Here is a 17,997-nt window from a genome sequence, read left to right on the forward strand (position 1 = left end):
AACAGCTGCCACAGTTGAAATTCAGGTTGTCACATGCACAAAACCTGAATGGGTTCTGTGGTGGATACAAAATAACGGTGTGTGGGTTGTTTTTGCATTGCAATTTTATTACCACATTAGTTAAACATTTTTGACTTTTTGTCAATGGCAAACAACAAATGCCCTTTTTTTGTCTAGACAAATACAGGTGTTTCATGCTGTCACTGTGTGCACTTAACAAGTCAAAAAGTTACAAAGAATCAAAGCTTTTTTTTTTTTTTTTTTTTACTGCATTCTGAAATCTTAATACTCACATGCTACAGAATTTAAAACTTAATAACCTGATTCTAAACATCAAACCCATCTGTTTCATTTACACTTCCTCTTCATCAGCATATGTTCTAATAATATATTTAACAGATGGGAGTATTACATATCACATCTAATTCTTCTCAGTAGTGGCACTTTGACTTATTGAATTAGACTCTACTGTAGACTGAACCTAAATAAACATCACAGCTCCATGAACCAGTAAAGTCACAATATAACAGCAACTTACAGTAACAAAATGTGAAAAGCATAGCGCTATACAGCAACATACAAAACCACACAATAATTAAGCTCATCCAGGATATTGAAGGCCTATTGTCCCTTTACATATCCAATATTATGAAGATCTTAGCATCAGTGTTTATAAGCAGAAATAACAGGTGTTTTTGCTGTCACTGAAAAGTTGTTGCCAGCTGCCAGCTCAAACTTTAAAGAGATGTTGGCTTCTTAAAGTAAATATAAAGTCATGAAAATGGACAAGCCCAGACTATTTAGAGGAGCTAACATGCACTTCAGTGTTATGTCAGGAACCAGCGATTGATTTTAATTATTGTGCTTTATAGTTGTTGAAGAAAGGAATGAAAATAGAAGTTCCTATGAGAGAATCTTAGAAGTCCCGTAAAAAAGTCAGAAAAGACATAAACAACATATTAAGGCTTGATGCTGATGCCAGTGGACTGACAATCCACTTTATGCACTAGAAAACCAGTAACCACGGTAAGATTTTGCCATAACAATCAAAATGTCCAAAGCTGAGACAGAGAAGACAAAGAAAAATAAAAGTGCTGAAAGAAAAGATGTAGAATTTGAGGCAGCAACAGAGAAGGAAGGTCTGCAGTAAAAGAAAGACTTTCCCGTTTGCAGTAAATGTTGCAACATCAGGAACAGTCTTTTTTTTTTTTCCAGTGTATATTTTCATATGTCCATATGAGCAGTTTGGCCTTAAGAGAAAACTCTCCATCTGCTTTGTAGTTACATTCATGTCTGCCTTTAATAAAATAATGTCAATGGTCCCAACTCCTTTAAAGTTTCCACATTAATGAATGTCATAGTTGATTTACCTCCATCCATGGAAGTCAGCAGGTTTTCGTCTGTCTTGTCAGAAAATCTTTGTCTTCCCTTTGAGATTATCCTCATCACGAGGCTTCAGCAGTCAGTGGGCGTCCTCCAAAAGCTTGTCTGCTGAAGATTTTGCATCGTCCACCCTCTTCACCAGATGTGCTTTGGATGTGCCGTGGGAGTGGTTTTTAAGCGACGCGCATGTATCTCTCTCCATGTTGAGGTCATTGGCTGTGTTTGAGGCATACGCATTGTTTGTTTTGATGGATGAAGTGTCGTTGCGGTGGCTTCGCGTCATGGTGACTCTGAAGGTGTGGGTGTGCTGCAGCTCCATCTTGTCCTCCTCCGACACTTTGATGAAGGGACACCAAGCAAAGGCGTGACGGAAACCAGCACGAAACCTGCACAGAGAGACCAAAGATTTAGACACTGGTGTACAATTAAGAGGGAAAGAGAGACAGAACAATAATTTAACGGATAATGAAATACAGTGCATGCCATAACAGATATTTACCTTTGGTTTAGACAGCAGTAAATAATAGGATTGTACATGGTGGAACTCATGGCCAACCAGAATATGGCCAGATACACCTGACGAGGAAACAAAAACCAATAAGTAAACACTAAATTACAGTGTCAAGAATACAAACAGAGAGGCAGCTTCTAACCTGTTGAATGTAATGTTGCTTATAAATGTCTTTGTTAAATGATCCCAGAATAAAGTAGATATGGTAGGGCAGCCAGCAGAGGGCAAAGGTCACCACCACCACAACCATCATTTTCACCACCTGTAAAAAAAATCATAGGTGATGTGCATAAAGGTTACCGGTGGCGTTTTCAGTTTCAGGTTGAGTCAGGGTTCAATAGTAGAAAATAAAACACCTTTCTCTTGGCTGTTATCTGGCTGTGGTAGTGGTCCGACGCCTCTCCAGGGATGTGTCCACCCCACAGCGATCGACCAACTAAACTGTACGTCATCAGCATCACCAGCAGAGGGAGCAAGTAGATCAGCAAAATCACCGCATACTGGTAACTGCACGGAGAGAAACAGGCACAGTAGAGCAGAGAACTGAACTGGTGATAAGATCAAGAAAAAAATATATAAAAGGATATAAAACTAAGGATATTTCTGTATCGGTGTACATTCACAACGTGGGGTTTGTATTTATGAGATTTTCTGGAGGCCTTTTTCTTTAACAATAACTGAGCTGCTTCCTTGTAAATCCTTTTCATTTGACACTACTAAAAAACAGGAATAATGAGTAATTGTTTAATAGTTTCACAGATCAGATACTGTGAGACTGCGAAGACACTTTTCTGGTAAATAAGTGCATTACATATGCAGGTTTGTGTATGTTAAAAAAAAAACTAAAAGAAATCACAAGTCTTATTAATAAAAGTTTTTTAAAAGCATCAAAATCCTTATAAGCCATAGAAGTTTTTTGTGTTATTTTAGTCATCTAGCAGAAGGTGTCAAATAGTCAGAAATTAAACTAGCTGAACCTTTCAAATACAATGTCTGTACTTATCACAATAATTACAACTCACAGATATAAAAACAAAACAAAACACATGTATGTTTACTTCCTTAACTCATCTGCACGTCACTGGTATGAAATGTGTTTTCTGAAGCATATCCATCACATAGATCCTTACTTACACTACAGTCAAAAGTTTGGACACACCTTCTCATTCTGGGGTTTTATTTAATCATTTCATACATTGTAGAATAATACTGAAGACATCATAACTATAAAAGAATACATATGGAATTATTTTGTAAAGAAAAATGTGTTAATCTTCAGTATTAATCTACATTGTAGAAAATAAATAAATAAAAAGCATTGAATGAGAAGATGTGTCCACACTTTTGACTGGTAGTGTGTCTTTGCTCACAGCATGTAAATAGAAATGTAAATATGCATAAATACATAATAATATGTGTAAATGTGTCCATACTGTTTGTGCACTGAAAAAAATTAAAACCTCTTGGAAATAAGATAAGATAAAATAAGAAAACAAGAAATACAGAAGTACAATAAGGCTAAAAATAAAGATATAATAAAGACTTACTATACCTTTGACAAGTACAGATGAGGCATGACGAATAATGTTCAGTGTTCAGATTTGTACTTACATTTATAAAGAATAGTACTTCTACATTTCTGATATCGCATTCAAAAAGTTATCAGGACAAACGTCACCATCTGTCTCTCTTCCTGTGGGTTTTTTTTTGTGTGTCTTTCATTCACCTTAGTTGATGTGTGCCTCCATAATCATCTGGCCAGTCGACCATGCACACAGTTCTGGGGTAGTAAAACCTCGTCACACTGTAGTAGCACTGAGGGAAAGCCAGTAAGACGGCTACGATCCATATCAGAGCAATCACAACCTTGGTAGAGGTGGACGAGAGGCGAGGCTTCAGAGGGTGGATGATGGCCATGTACCTGAGAGAGGAAGAACAACGTCATTCATTGATTCCTACATGTATGTTTTCCATCAGATACACAGTCAGGAATCTGATGTTCTGGGAGCAGACATATAGAAAGCAGAATCCTTAAAGCTCTGTGCCACATATAGTTTAAAGTCAAGCTTTCTTTTTATGACAACAATCTATTCACTCATCCATTCAATCATTTACTGTAATCTCCTGACTCAGGCTAATTAAAATGCTCTTGCTGAGTGTTCTTTTTTAGAGCAGCCTTCAAAAAGTTCTCAAATACACTGAAATTTACACTAAATCACACGTTGAGAAGAAAACATCTCTTCTTTTCTGAATATCCACTCATTTGTGCAAAATACAGCTATAATGCCATCACGGTTTTGGGGAATAAAAGCGCTGTTTGTCTGAGGAAAACAATGTAGAATCTTGAATCTTCATAAAATCTCAGCATAAAAATGGTTTATAACAGATATCCTGTGTTTCTAAATAATAAAGGTGCATTATAGCTCATTCCCTTTTACAATGATGAGCAGCTCTGCTTGGAAATTGAAAAATACCTTCATATTTTGCAAATTAAACAGCTCTGCTCTGGTAGTGTGCTAAAAATAATACTAATCACCATATTTTATTCCTTCCAGCACGTCAGTGAGACAGAAACATATTTCATACATACAGGGAGAGAGGACAGTGATTGCTGGCAAATATGTTTAGCATCAAATATAAATTCTAAAAGTATATAACGTAAGAAGATATTTTCTCATCTTAGTATAGTAATGGATATATACCAATACACGTGGGCGTCATGGCAACACATCTGGACACTTAAGCAATCCTCACTTCATTCAGTATTGCCACTATTATGGCCTAATCATTTAACTATGGCTATGAAGCATAAATGTGAATTATTCAGCACGGACAGTGTGTATGTGTTAGAGATGATTCCCCACCATCTAGCAGGAAATTATTTGCATAAAAATCCATCCATCCATCATCTACACACTGCTTATCAAAAGTTTGGACACTTTAGGGTCTAGTAGCGGCTGGAATCTATCCCTTCCCTGCTAACTTAGGGTGAAGGCAGGAGATACCCTGGACAGGTCAACAGTCAACCACAGGGTTACATACACAGACAAACAATCACACTCACATTCACACCTACAGACAATTTAGAATTACCAGTCAGCCTCAGCATGTTTTTGGACTGTGGAAGGAAGCTGGAGTGCCCAAAGAAAACCCACATGCACAGGGAGAACATGCAAACTCCATGCAGTAAAATGCCGGGAAGGTGGGGACATGAACCAGCAGCAAGGTGAAAGTGCTAACCACCAAGCCACTGTGTAGCCCTTGCATATAAATGTAATTTCAAATCCTCTTTTGTTTTCTTTTTTAATAGAATCCTGCTTATGAGGTCTCGGGTCTTTTACTTGCTTTTACATTAACCTTAAGTCTGAGAGTTTTCATCATTTTCGTTCTCATTTCCAAGACTAGGACACTTCCAGTGTTGTTGCTGTAATGTCAGAGCTGAAGAGAATTGTGCCCAGCGTGTAATTTCCTTCATGTAGAGACGATTGTTTCACAGTTCATGTGTTTGATGTGGTCGTTCTGTGTTCTGCTTAATGCTGCAGCTGATGACACCAAAGAAGAAGTCCCGAATAAAGTCATATAAACTGATGATTCAACAAACAGAAAACCAATGAGGAGGAATTTTCACATAACAAGATTTTACACCTGGTCTGGTCTCAGCACGCGGCTCATCACTGCACCTTCTCCTGGACCCACTGTCATGTATGTGACATATAAGAAAATAATGAAATTCTCCCGTGCAACTCTGGAACAGCTGCACTGCTGGATACAGTCCCTCATGAAGTACCAGACGCTTTAGAGGCACTTTAAAATGCAATTACATTTAAAGCAAAATGTCAAAGCAAATGGTGCACATCTACAAAGGTAGGTTGTACAAATGTGTTTGCAAAGAAAATATTCAATAAAAAGCTATTTCTAAGTTTGAACTGCTAAAAGTTCAAATTGTTCTTTCTTTTTTTAAGTATTAGGACACTCAATAGCATCATCACTGAAGATCACAGTGAAAACAACTGAGTGCTCAGTTTGGTTTATCTTCTAGAGGTACTTTAAAATGTCTGAGCAGGGAATATGGAGTAGTCCACACTGGTCAGGAAACCTTTAAATCTTTCCTCTCCTGTGCATCGATGAGCTAGGTTTTTTTTTCTTGTTTTTTTTCTCTTAGCAATCTGAAGATGCTCTGTTGGATTTAGTTCCAATCTCTAGAAGATTTTTTGTTTGATTTTCTCCTGGATAGTAGTTTTTTTTTTTTTTGCATATATATTTCTTAGTGCTTCTCTGGATCAAGTACCATCTAATGTTATAAAACTAATGTAAATTTGCTGATAATTTAACTGTCTAAATGCCTTTTTGAGACATGTTTGTACAAGTGTCAAGTTAATCAGTCTCAATTTATGCTGACACTGTCAGAAATGTGTAGATTCAAGCCTATGAATATATTCATATTAAAGTCTGGATTAATGGTGACGCTGTATGAGTAAAACGTCAGTAATACCATACTGCACTGTCCGTGGCCTCAAAGTAAATACTATGCAATGCTTATTGCAGGATTGTTGTATTAAATGAGATTGCACACATCCTACATCATGTACTGAACACAGATTTATAGTAATAGCAGACTGACCGTACGCTCTAGTAAGCATTCGTGACATCTGTGTCTCTCCTGGCTGTTGACCCACGTCTCCTTCATGCAACATTTTCATCCGTGTTGGCTGAACATTTGCCGATGAAGATGATGTGAAATGATGCTGCTCATTTAATGTGAGAAAATGAGAAGAAGCTACAATTTGATCTCAAAAGAAAAAAAAAACTGCTGACTGAAATAGAAGCTTAGAAAATTGTCAGTGATCTTGCTAGTAAACTGATGAAAAATGTCACACTGGACATGCCCAAATCTGTCATTTAAAACAAAAATACTTGAAATGACAAGCAGCTTTTAGGACGTCTTGTTCTTAATATTTAGTGCCTTATTCACATTTATGTAACATCATTTGAGTCAATGAAGAAGAAATTTTAATATATCACAGTGTAGAATTGAAGCAGTAGGTTATATGCTGAGATAGCCTCATTTCTGTGCTGCTGAATTGCTTGTTTTACTAAGTGGTCATCAATCTCTTTCTGAATAATGGAGCTCCTAAATGAGGTGTTGCATTCGATGATGATGAGTAGCCCCATTATTGTCTAATTGCTGGGGGAAACAGTCCCTTGTGTGCTGAACTGTTCATTTCAACGGACTCTTTAAAGAAAAGAATCAGCTCAACCCTACTTTGAGAAACATTAGTTGAAATTTGACTTGTTATGACCTCTGCACAGAGAGCTTCCTCACCTGTCCACTGCGATGGCTGCCATCGAGTATATGGACGAAAACATGGCTGTGATGGGGAAGAAGTTCTGAAACCTGCAGTAACCCAGGCCAAAGTACCAGTCGTTGTGAAGTGCGTAGACAAAGTTGAAAAGAGTGTTAAAGGTTGCCATGGAAACGTCAGAGAAGGCCAGGTTCACGATGAAGTAATTGGTTACCGTCCTCATGCGTCTGTGAGCGAGGATGATCCAGATCACTGTGACGTTCCCAGTGATGGACACCAGGATGATGAGGGAGTAGGCTAAAGCCCAGAGAGCCACCTGAGGGAGGAGAGCACGGTCAGCTGGACGTGATGCAGACTAAAAGGGTGGAGGGGCAGTGAAGACAGTAAAGAGTCACACAAATCAACCCTCAGCAAACATTAATGTATATGAAATGGATACCACTTCAGTTTAGCTCAATTTTATCTATTTTAGTCATTTCACTTGGATTTCAGATCAGTAATGTCTCAGATAGACACAATTTTTAACTTATTCAACCAACTCCAGGATCATATTTTCTGTCCTAGATTTTCACATATACAATTTTAAAATGCTACTGTTTGTTTTGTTGTACTTCATTCATTCATTCATTCATTCATTCTCGTTTTTCATCACCAAAATTTACTCTAAATGCTTCCAGGCTCTACTGCATGTGCCGTGGTGGAAACGAAGGAGCTGCTTCTGACTTCCACCAGTTTCCTTCCTCATCTCTGTGTATTTCTCCCACCTGCCAGTCGGGCTGCTGGAACTGATTCCCGGTCGTCTCGTTTCCGTCCTCCAGCCAGTCAGCGGTCACTGATAACGGCTCTAGAGTGACCTCCATGTCTCGTTCAATGTGTTGAATAAGACTTTCGGGCTCCATGTGGGTTCCTTGTTTACCTGGTGACAGAAATTTGACGCTTTGCCTAAAGTGCATTGTGCGTCATGCGTAATGAGCCATAATATGGTATGGACTCGACCTCTTCTCTTGAAGGAAAATAAACAGAGATGTAGCTTTATATACTGTTTTGCATTTAAAATTATTTTCTACTAAAATACCTCTGTGTGCTCCAATATTGTCGCTAGTGCTGCTTTAATGGAAATAAAGTTTTCAAACTACAAAATAACGATGTATTTCAGATTTACCAAGTCAGTCATATTAAAAATACAATTTCATTTGGCTCATTATGCATAAGTTGTTAATCATACATCTTATCACTGTCTCCTGATATCCTAATTCGGATCATTTAAAAAATGCCCCTCTTGTCTGCAGAATAAAGCTGCACCGTTTAGCTCATATATTATTTCAAAAATGCAAAACTTATCCAATAATCAACATACATTACAAGCGTTTGTCACACGCAGTAAAAGCATTTTTCGGCTGCAGTCACGGCACCAGAAGATGTTCTCTACAAAAACAAACCAAAATCTCTCAAAGTTAATAGTTTAGTGTGCCTTACCTTTCTATTTAGGCGATTAGGTCAGTTTTAACTTCATTTTGTCCAGTCCATAACTGAAAAAATCCGAATCCAAATTAGTCTCCTTGTGCGTAATGGACAACCAGGTCCATCCAATAGTGCATTAAGACATTTCTCCGCTCCCTGATCTCGCTCACACGCACACTCACACGCACTGTGCCTCTCTGCTGGAATGTGTAACTAACTGGCTTGACGCGCGCCTCAGACTGAGAGCTCAGACATTCAGCCTCTGCGCGCCGCGCCAAACAGGGAGAAAGATGAAGAGAGAGGAAGCGAATAGGAATGAAAGAAAGAATAGGCAGAGCTCGAGTCCTGCGTCTTTCTAGAACATGTTGCAAAAAGAGCTGTTAGTGCGAGAAAATTCAAAAACAAAAAGTAAAATGTTTAGAAAGCAGGGTTAGAATGATTAACTGTCAGTAAAGCATGACTACATCTACCAGAGAAAGATTACTATCAGCAACATGATGAGAGAGAAAAACACTGAGATCTTGGAAAACTGAAAGAATGGGTTTAAAAAGAAATAGGACAGCCAGCACTTTATAGCACCCTGAAAAAGCTAAACCACTTTCAAGGTGGTGAAATGTTTTTTTAAAGTATTGCTTTTATTACCCTTTTTCTTCTTTTTCTGTGATACACTAAGCTCAAGACACACAGCACCATTTGCTGTGTTGTACTTTTGTGTCTCCTTATGGTTCGGGAACAGATGTCCTCAGAGCTTTTATTATTTATATATTTTTAATATTTCTGTGGATGTAGATGTACTATAAATACAGGCCAACCTGTGGTGAAATGATTCTTCAATCCAGTTTCCAGTGCAGCCCATGAACACCACATAGAAAGGACTTTCTTGTTTCTTACCTCACACGCCCACACAATCATTGCCTGCAATCACTAGAGATCAGTCAAGTGAGATTGCCCGTTTCACCTGGTCATTTTGGTGGGTTTTATCGTGGCTGTGGTCAGGCGCTGCTGATTTCTTGGTGGAGTTTTTCATTCCTTGCCACCTGTTGGAAATCTTTGTCTATCTCTGTTTCTCCACATTGGTGTGTTTTGAGGAATACATCTTGGTTGATGGTGTCTGTGCACAATATAAAACCAACATGCTGATCACAGTGTCATTTAATATGTTTTTATTTTTTCTTAGAGGAAAGCAAAGAGATGCTTCACTGAGTTGCTGAAATACTTGCAAAGTGCAGCTGTGTGTTTGCAGTTTTTGGCAGTGACACATGCTGCTGCAGTCATCTTTCAGTTAAAGCTGTGAAACTCAAACATGAGAAAACACAAAAATGTCCCACAGAATTTGTACTGCTGCTACACTGCTGCTGTGGGCATGTAAACCTAAATAAAAGCATATAAAAACGTTCATGTGGGTTGTTTTTATGTACAGAACATATGGTGATGTGTATCTGGATAAATTACATTATATCTATGTAGTTTCTCTTCAAATGACACACAAGCACCAAGTTAATGTGTGTTTAAAAAGAGATATACAGTTAAAAATAAATGTGCTGTACTTTTTAATTTCCAACACTTATCACTAACTATTCTGACTAACTATTAAGGACAGTCAGTGTACACTTACTGTACTTTTACATTTCCTAAAAAATATATGGTATTGTTTGGCCATTGCAATAACTTTGTGTTTGTCTTCCACACTGCAAACAATAGGTTTGATATCAGCTGTACGTTTTCAGTGTCAGATTCTCTGCCTCTCTTACTGTTACATCATTTTTTGCTTTCTGTTATACTGATTGACACCTTAGTACCCGTTTGTCGTCAGATGTACTTGCTGCATCCTATGTGAGTAACTCCTCCCTCACAGGGGAAATCAATCACAAGTGTTCACATGTTTGCACAGAAAAGAACAAATAGAGGTACAGTCTGCTGACTTCAGCTGAACACATTGTGCTTTTTTCTCCTTTGTGTATACTTTCATGTGATCTCACATCCACAACCAGCAGCAGGGCCTGGTGAAGGGCATGTTGACAGTTTCAAGCAAGGAGAAAGACGGGTTTCTCAGGTGGTGGAACAGCACGTACGAAGTATGATCTCCTGAGTGAATCCAAGCCTGAGTCAAGATGCTAATCCTGGTTGTCCTGAACGAGCAGAGACAGACTGATTCACATCACCTCCTGTCTTTCGTTTGAGGTTGCACCTTAACACATGTCAAAGACTGCTGACATGCATGAACATGCTGCACATTTGAACAGTCAGCTGTCTTCCCAGGCAAGAAAAACAGAGTCAAAAGATGAAAACCTGATTCCAACTATGTTCTATTCTGAAGATAAAAATTGAGATTATGTTTCAGAAAACCTAAATGTTTTTTGCTTTGCTTTTCTTTGCCCTGGTGTTTTCAGTCCAAGATCTTAAGCTTGTTGAAGAAGATAAGAACGGATGATAAATAAAAAGTAATCGCAGTGAAAACAGTGATTCACGTGAAAGAACAGCCAATCAGACTGCTCCGTCTTACCACTGCTTGCTTTATCGGGTTAGTGGCTGCTGATAAATGTTGACCAGAGTGGTGCTGGACACACTGTGTAGAGTAAAGACAATAGATTTAGTGTATCTGAGCTCAAAATGTCTCATGAACGTCAGTTGTATATTCATTATTAAACCCTTTATATCATGCTTTGACTCTGCAGAGACAGTTGTTTGCATGTGTACTTTGGATAAAATGTGTGTTTTGCATGATTTAGAGGTCTGTAAAGTATAAAGCAGAATAATATGTAGACATCTAAGCTGTGCATGGGGCTCAGTGGTGAGAGTTTTATGTAGGCAATGAATTAAAGCCTGATAATGAAGTTAATTTGATTGTTCAAATTCTGAGTCTGGAATCTTTCTGAATAATCTGACACCACAGTAGTTGTGCTCTTAGTGCACAGTCTATCTGCTATATTTCTCCACCAGGGGGCAAAGTTTAATATTTTGTGTCACTGTGTAACACATATTACGGTATTAGTTTAAAAAAAAACAACCTCAAACATTAAACATAATATTTGCAAATGCAGGGACAAATCTGTGTTTTCTTTATAGATTTCTGCCCTCCTGGCAGCTCCCCATGTTCTGTCTGAGGTTCCTGCACTTTAAAATCTGATGTTTAAGCATTGTACATAGATTTTCATCAGTAACTTTATTTACGTCTACAACGACAAATATATTTATAGGCTGTGGAAAGTCATTAGACCAGTTTGCAAGCTGAAGAAAGTACATTGGCTGTTGCATTAGGTGATCAGAGCTCTCTTGAAAAGGGCCGATAACTAAAGTCAGAGGGGCTTTGAACTGGCTAAATAAATAAAAAGAAGGCTCAAGACAAATAACCTGACCTATCAATCATTCAAAAAAATCTCTAATGTCTTTCTTTTTTTAAGCTGAAAGTCTTCTTGGCCTTTTTCCTGTTTATGCCAGCCCATCTCCCTCCTCTATACATCCATACATCCAGCCATCCATTCATCCGTTGCTCGCAGGTGTGGTACCGATGACAACGCGGAAGTGTGTTTGGCAGCAGCGCAGAGAGCCGCTGGAGTCCTCTGTCTTCGGTCAGACACGATGTCCAGCAACGACGAGATCCGCTACTGTCAGAAATTCTCCTACGTTTTCCTCAAATACCTCCTGCTCCTCTATGCGATCGTGTTCTGGGTGAGTACCGACATGGAGAGAAGTGCGATGCGCCTTGTATACGCAGATATGCCGCCTGAACGGAGGGTAGTGTGTTCCCACCGGGACTGGAGTTGTATGTATGTGTGTGTGAGAGAGTGTGGGTCAGGTTCAGAGAACAAGTGTAAATAGATATTATTTTGACTCTGTGTTTCTAATAATAGTTGGAGATCTGCAGTTGTGAACTGACAGGTGTTGTACCTGTGGAGTTGTGGTCTGTAACCGTCTGTGTGCTCCGGTGAGGCCACACCTTCTGCACCTTTACCCCCATGTCTGCCTGATAAGCAGCAAGTAAGCACAAGGCAGAAAAAGAAAGAGAAACAGCACATCCAGGCTGTTTTGTCAGGGAGATTCCACACACTTGGAGCAGCAGCTTTGTTGTGTCCTGCTGTGGCCAGACTGACTGCACCACAACATGAGTCATGTGTTGATCGGCACATGACAGATGTTCAGAAATGATGTGGTGACAGCAAATTGCTCCAAATGACAGAGCCGCTCTGTTAGTGGTTCATGTCTTTTATTGACAATACTCAATCTGTGTGGTAGCAAAGAATGTGATAGTCTGCAAACATACTGAAAACATTTTCAGAAATGATTTCTTGTGTGGATGTCTGGCGTCAGACTGAGCGTCTTCTGCCTCTTCATGTCATACCAGACTGAGATCAGGGATCTGTGACCGTCAGACCATCTGTTGCAGGACTCCTTGTTCTTTTTGTCACTGATATGATATTTTTCATGGTTTCTTGCTTGTTGGTTTGCTTATTCAAATACTGAAATACATTCATATACTCATATATGATAAGTCTTTAGACAAGTTTCACCAGCTTTGTTTTTGAGCGTTTTGATCCATTGCTATGTGGAGGTACAATTCATTATAGGAATATGAGACAACTCATAACCAGGCTGTTACCACATTTTGCCCATGATTCTGTAAAGTTGTAATACAGTCTATTATACACCGATCAGCCATAACATTAAACTCACTGACAGCTGAAGTGAAAAACAATTCAGTTCAATTCAATTTTATTTATATAGCGTCAATTACAGTCAAATTGTCTCAAGACGCTTTACAGAACCCATATGCCTGACCCCCAGAGCAAGCCCAAAGGCGACAGTGGCAAGGAAAACACCCTTTTAACAGGGAAGAAACCTCGAGCAGAACCCGGCTCTATAATAGGGGGACCCATCTGCCTGCTGGCCGGGCGGGTTGAGGGGGAAAGAGGAGGGCAAGGGAGAGGGATGGGAGGAGAGGGAGGGGTGGGAAAGCAAGGAAAACACAACACTCATTTGGATACATGTATGACAGGATATGTGACACAAACAAAGTATAAGCTAACATTGAAAACTGACTCATAGTTTATTCTTATGATGTACGGCTCTGACATTAAACATACTCCATATATAGCTAGCAGTAAAATTCAAACAGTATGTAAGTTAGCATAACAAGTATAGTGAAGGCGATGCAGAGCTGACTGGTGGAAAAAGGGGAGTTGGAAGCAGAGGGCTGGAGGAAGGTCAGCGGCAGCATCCCACAGTGGACATGGTGGAGACTAGACCTGTTGGTGGAACATCGACCGCAGATCTGAAGCATCCAGCTCTGGGACCAGGGACACTCTGAGGAATAGCACAGGGGGAAACAGAGTGAATGTACTGCAATAACGGTGTACATATTAAATGTAAAGGTAGATAGCGAAGGGCTCAGTGCGTCAAGAGAAGTCCCCCAGCAGCCTATAGGCCTATAGCAGCATGACTAGAGGCAGAACGAAGGGACGTCCAAGAGGGAGTCAGCTGTGGAAATGAAGACACAGGCCGAACCCCTGTGGGTCACCCAGTCAGCCCTAACTATAAGATTTGTCAAAAAGGAACGTTTTAAGCCTGGTCTTAAAAATAGAGAGGGTATCTGCCTCCCGAACCCAAACTGGGAGCAGATTCCACAAGAGAGGCGCCTGATAACTGAAGGCTCTGCCTCCCATTCTACTTTTAGAAATTCTAGGAACAACAAGTAAGCCTGCAGTTTGAGAGTGAAGAGTTCTACTAGGTTAATATGGTACTATCAAATCTTTAAGATATGATGGAGAAACACTAATCATTTAGCTCCAATGCAATGTTCTGTTGGAATTTCTTGGTTCCTGACATCCACCTGGATGTTATTTTGACGTGTAGCACCAACCTAAAGGCACTCGTTGACAGCAGCAGTCTCCCTACTGCAGGACAATTCCTGCAGTAGGGACAGGACCACACCACAATAAACTATTTAGGAAACCGATAAAAGGCCTACGGTTTTGATCCGCCCTCCAAACTCCATCCATCCATCCATCCATATTCTTCTTCTTATTCAGTGGTGGCAGCAGACTAAACAGGTCATTCCAGATGTCCCTCTCCACAGCAACGTTTTTCAGTTCCTCATGGGAAATCTCTAGGTGTTCCCTGGCCAGATGAGAGATGTAATTGCTCCATCGAGTTCAGGATCTACTCCAGGGTCTCCTCTTAGTTGGAAGTGGCTGGTAAACCACCAAAGGAGGCATGCTTATCAGATGTTCTAACCACCTCAGCGGGCTCGTAGTCAGGAAAGAGCAGTGACTACTCTCCTGTTGGCTATCCGAGCTCCTCACTCTCGCTCTACGCCACCCTACAGAGAAGACTTGTCTGCCTGTATCCGCCATGTCATTGTTTCTGTCACCATCAGAGCTCCTGATCATTCCAACACAGCTCCCTCTTCACCACGGCCATCTGTTACAGCACTGGCACTACTGCTCTGACTGCGCCAATCAGTCTGTCCATATCAAGTTCTATTTTTCCATCATTTGTGAACAAGATTCTAAGACACTTAGACTCATTTGCTACTCCAAATTTCTTAGTCTAATTGAGAATCTCTGGAATGCTCCAGGATAACCGAAGGATCCACTGTCAGTGTCCCGATGCCGGACACCACAGCACACCCACAGAGGTTCTGAGTTCATTCCCCAGTAGTTCAGAGCTGTGCTGGTGGCAGGAGGAGGACTGACACTCTATTAGACAGGTGCTTTTAACGTGGTGACTGATCGGTGTATATTTTGGATCACTGTCAACATGACGCTTCGCTGATGGTATTATTTGATTAATAAGAATATAATAAATTTATCAAGGTGCTAAAATTTGTGAACAGTTATTTACTTCAGTCATTTGATAGTCATCTCAGGCACAGCATACAAGTGTTTGATGACAATGTTAAAGCAAGTTTTCTTAATTAAACAACGACTTACTACTTCAAACTATCCATCACTGTTGTTCAGATAGTGACAGCAGGACTCTGTTATGTGTAAAATGATCACAATGTATGATTAAAGTGCTGCTACTTTGTCAGCACATAGAATATTACAGAGGTGACATTTGCTAGCTGTGGCCTAATTAACTAAAAATCTGGCTTTATCGTTACTGTCTTAAGTGTTTTTCGGTATAGTTCAGTGTTTTTGGTATTTAGCTTTGTATTCTGACTACGGTGAGCCTCTCTACGTTTTTGCTATCATACTTCTAACAATTTTGTCAATAACTCAGAAGGAGCCACACATTCTTATATTTGTAATTATCACTTGATTATGCTGCTCCTCTCAGTTTGTCAGAGATTTATAGTGACTTTCAGCTAGTTGTTTAGCTCTCCACTTCACTTTCTCACAGCTCCCCCAGCATCACATTTGGTTTGTTTCCAGTGAAAACCTACTTTACACTGACCTGCTCCGCAACAACTTGTAGACAGACACAGTTATTGGTGACTCCCTGGTTAGCATGTGAAGCATTTAGCAGCTGAAGAGCTGAAGATGCCGATGCTGTGTTCTCGACTTGCTTTATCTCCAAGCGGTCAATAAAACTGATTGGAGCATTTACAACATTGAGATAAAGGAAAGTGAAGTGTCCTCTGAAGAGCACGCTGTCTAAACTACTTACTTCAAAAACATTATCTTACAGCAGAGGCAGCTTTATATCACAAACTTATTTGATTTCCTTTATTACATCTTCAGCTGTTAAGACTGCAATATTGCCTAATTCTTTGTTGAATTAAAGTGATTTATTGATAAGAATCTGTGCTCACTAATTTCATCTAAGAACAACCAGGACGTTCTTTAATGGTTGATGACGTTATTTGCTTCAATTTATTTTTTGAAGGCAGTAATTCACAGTGTTGTAATTAGATTCCTGGAGATAATAGTAGATGTGATGTGTGATATTCAGATGGCTTACAATAAGTCTGCTTGCTTTTAATGGAGATTTTCTGCATCATAGCCAAACCCTGCAGCTGCTCCCTCTCGTAGACAACAACACAGATTGTAAATTTGCAAAGACAGATGGCTGATTGACACAACGCTTAGTTCACTAAGAAAATCACTTATTACTGACAGACATTTCTGAAGGTTTATTCATGGTGAGAAAGCAGCAGAGAGCGAGACGGCGAGGCAGAGCGAGACATAGAAGACGCTGTAATTGGTTTATTGTGGAGAAAGAATGCTGCCTTGATAGGGGAGGTGAAACAGATCAACAAGTTGTATTCACTTTGCTCCCACAGCTTTTTTTATTCAGCTATTTTAAAAATGAAGATTTCAACACCAGCTGTGAAGAATGTGGTTAATCTCCGGAGTAATGAGCAGTCACATCATTACATCCACCAGGAAACACAGACATAATCAACACCAACACTGATTCTGACATCATGCTTCAGGGAACGGATGTGTGGAAGTCTGTTTAACTTATTTTTAAGTTTGTACATGTTGCTGTCAGTTGTCAGTTTCAGCAGTTTTAGTAATTACTGATGGAAAGAAGAACTATGAATCTAATGCTCACAGAGTTGTGGAGCAGCATCAGTACTCTGGTAGGGATTCACTGGAAAGTTTGTGTTGCTCCAACAAATTCTCATTCATTTACTTTCTCATCTCTGAGTTGATCTTTTAAATTACCTTAAAAGAACAAACTAAAGGGATTTAGTTGGTTCTTGCTCGATTTGATCTTTAGGTATTCCTTTTTTTTTCTTCATATACCATGACCCAGCTTTCACCCTCATACTGTGTCCTGCAGGACAGGAAGTACATGTGCTTTATAGCAGCAGAGGGTCTAAACAGCCGAGCAAAACAGTTTACATAGGAGGAACAACGTCCAGGAGATGATGAGTAATTTCCTGCTTACTGTGGAAAAATCATTTAAGTCATTCCACCACAATAGCTTGATTCTGTCGAGCTTCTGTACTGTATATTTAAACATATTACAGTTGACTCAAAACTAAAGGAAAGCAGTATCAGGGTGAGGAGAATATCTCAGGTTGTGTTTCGCTGCCTTTGAAAGTCATTTCTGGTTTTAATTCTTCTTCCAGAACAGTGTGAAGGGGCACAATGCAAACTGTTTTTTTAAAAGGGCAGAGCAAATTATGGGGACATGAATGGAGCTTTGTGAAAGGATTTGTCAGCGGTTGTGAGTGCCATGTGTGTCATAACTTGTTTATTCCTGTCAGTGGAGTTTTTGGAATAATGAAAAAGCTGCTGGAAGGTGTTTTTTTAACAGCAACCTTCCCACTGTTCTCTCAGCTCCGAGCTCTCTGTGAGTTGATTTCTTTTCACTCTGCTGAATGAGGCTGTCCGCTTCTCTTAACCTTTATTTACCCAGGAATGGTTGATTGAGCTCACTTCATGG

At 39.6% G+C, this 17,997-nt stretch overlaps 2 protein-coding genes across 4 annotated transcripts in view; one reads left to right on the forward strand and one right to left on the reverse strand.

Annotated features, from left to right (window-relative positions):
- Positions 1–86: 86 nt before the first annotated feature.
- tacr2 (tachykinin receptor 2) lies at positions 87–8,944 on the reverse strand. Of its 3 annotated transcripts, XM_022213297.2 has the most exons (8): positions 8,674–8,944; positions 7,962–8,113; positions 7,218–7,513; positions 3,621–3,815; positions 2,251–2,401; positions 2,037–2,156; positions 1,883–1,959; positions 87–1,769 (listed from the first exon to the last, which is right to left on the reverse strand). In XM_022213297.2, exons 2-8 carry the CDS (start codon positions 8,094–8,096, stop codon positions 1,463–1,465), a joined length of 1,281 nt encoding a protein of 426 aa, XP_022068989.1. In that variant the 5' UTR covers positions 8,097–8,113; positions 8,674–8,944; the 3' UTR covers positions 87–1,462. The 3 variants fall into 3 exon arrangements, with proteins under 3 accessions (XP_022068989.1, XP_051800967.1, XP_022068988.1); XM_051945007.1 differs by lacking the exon at positions 7,962–8,113 and having other exon boundaries at positions 8,674–8,943; XM_022213296.2 differs by lacking the exon at positions 8,674–8,944 and having other exon boundaries at positions 7,962–8,657.
- Positions 8,945–12,116: 3,172 nt separating this feature from the next.
- Positions 12,117–17,997, forward strand: part of tspan15 (tetraspanin 15) — a 42,545-nt gene continuing 36,664 nt past the window's right edge. Inside the window, exon 1 of the mRNA XM_022213291.2 lies at positions 12,117–12,327. Within this exon, the coding sequence (XP_022068983.1) occupies positions 12,238–12,327 (90 nt within the window). The 5' untranslated portion in view covers positions 12,117–12,237. The remainder of the gene's footprint in view (positions 12,328–17,997) is intronic.

Source organism: Acanthochromis polyacanthus, chromosome 2 (genome assembly GCF_021347895.1).
Source record: "Acanthochromis polyacanthus isolate Apoly-LR-REF ecotype Palm Island chromosome 2, KAUST_Apoly_ChrSc, whole genome shotgun sequence".
NCBI lineage: Eukaryota > Metazoa > Chordata > Actinopteri > Pomacentridae > Acanthochromis > Acanthochromis polyacanthus.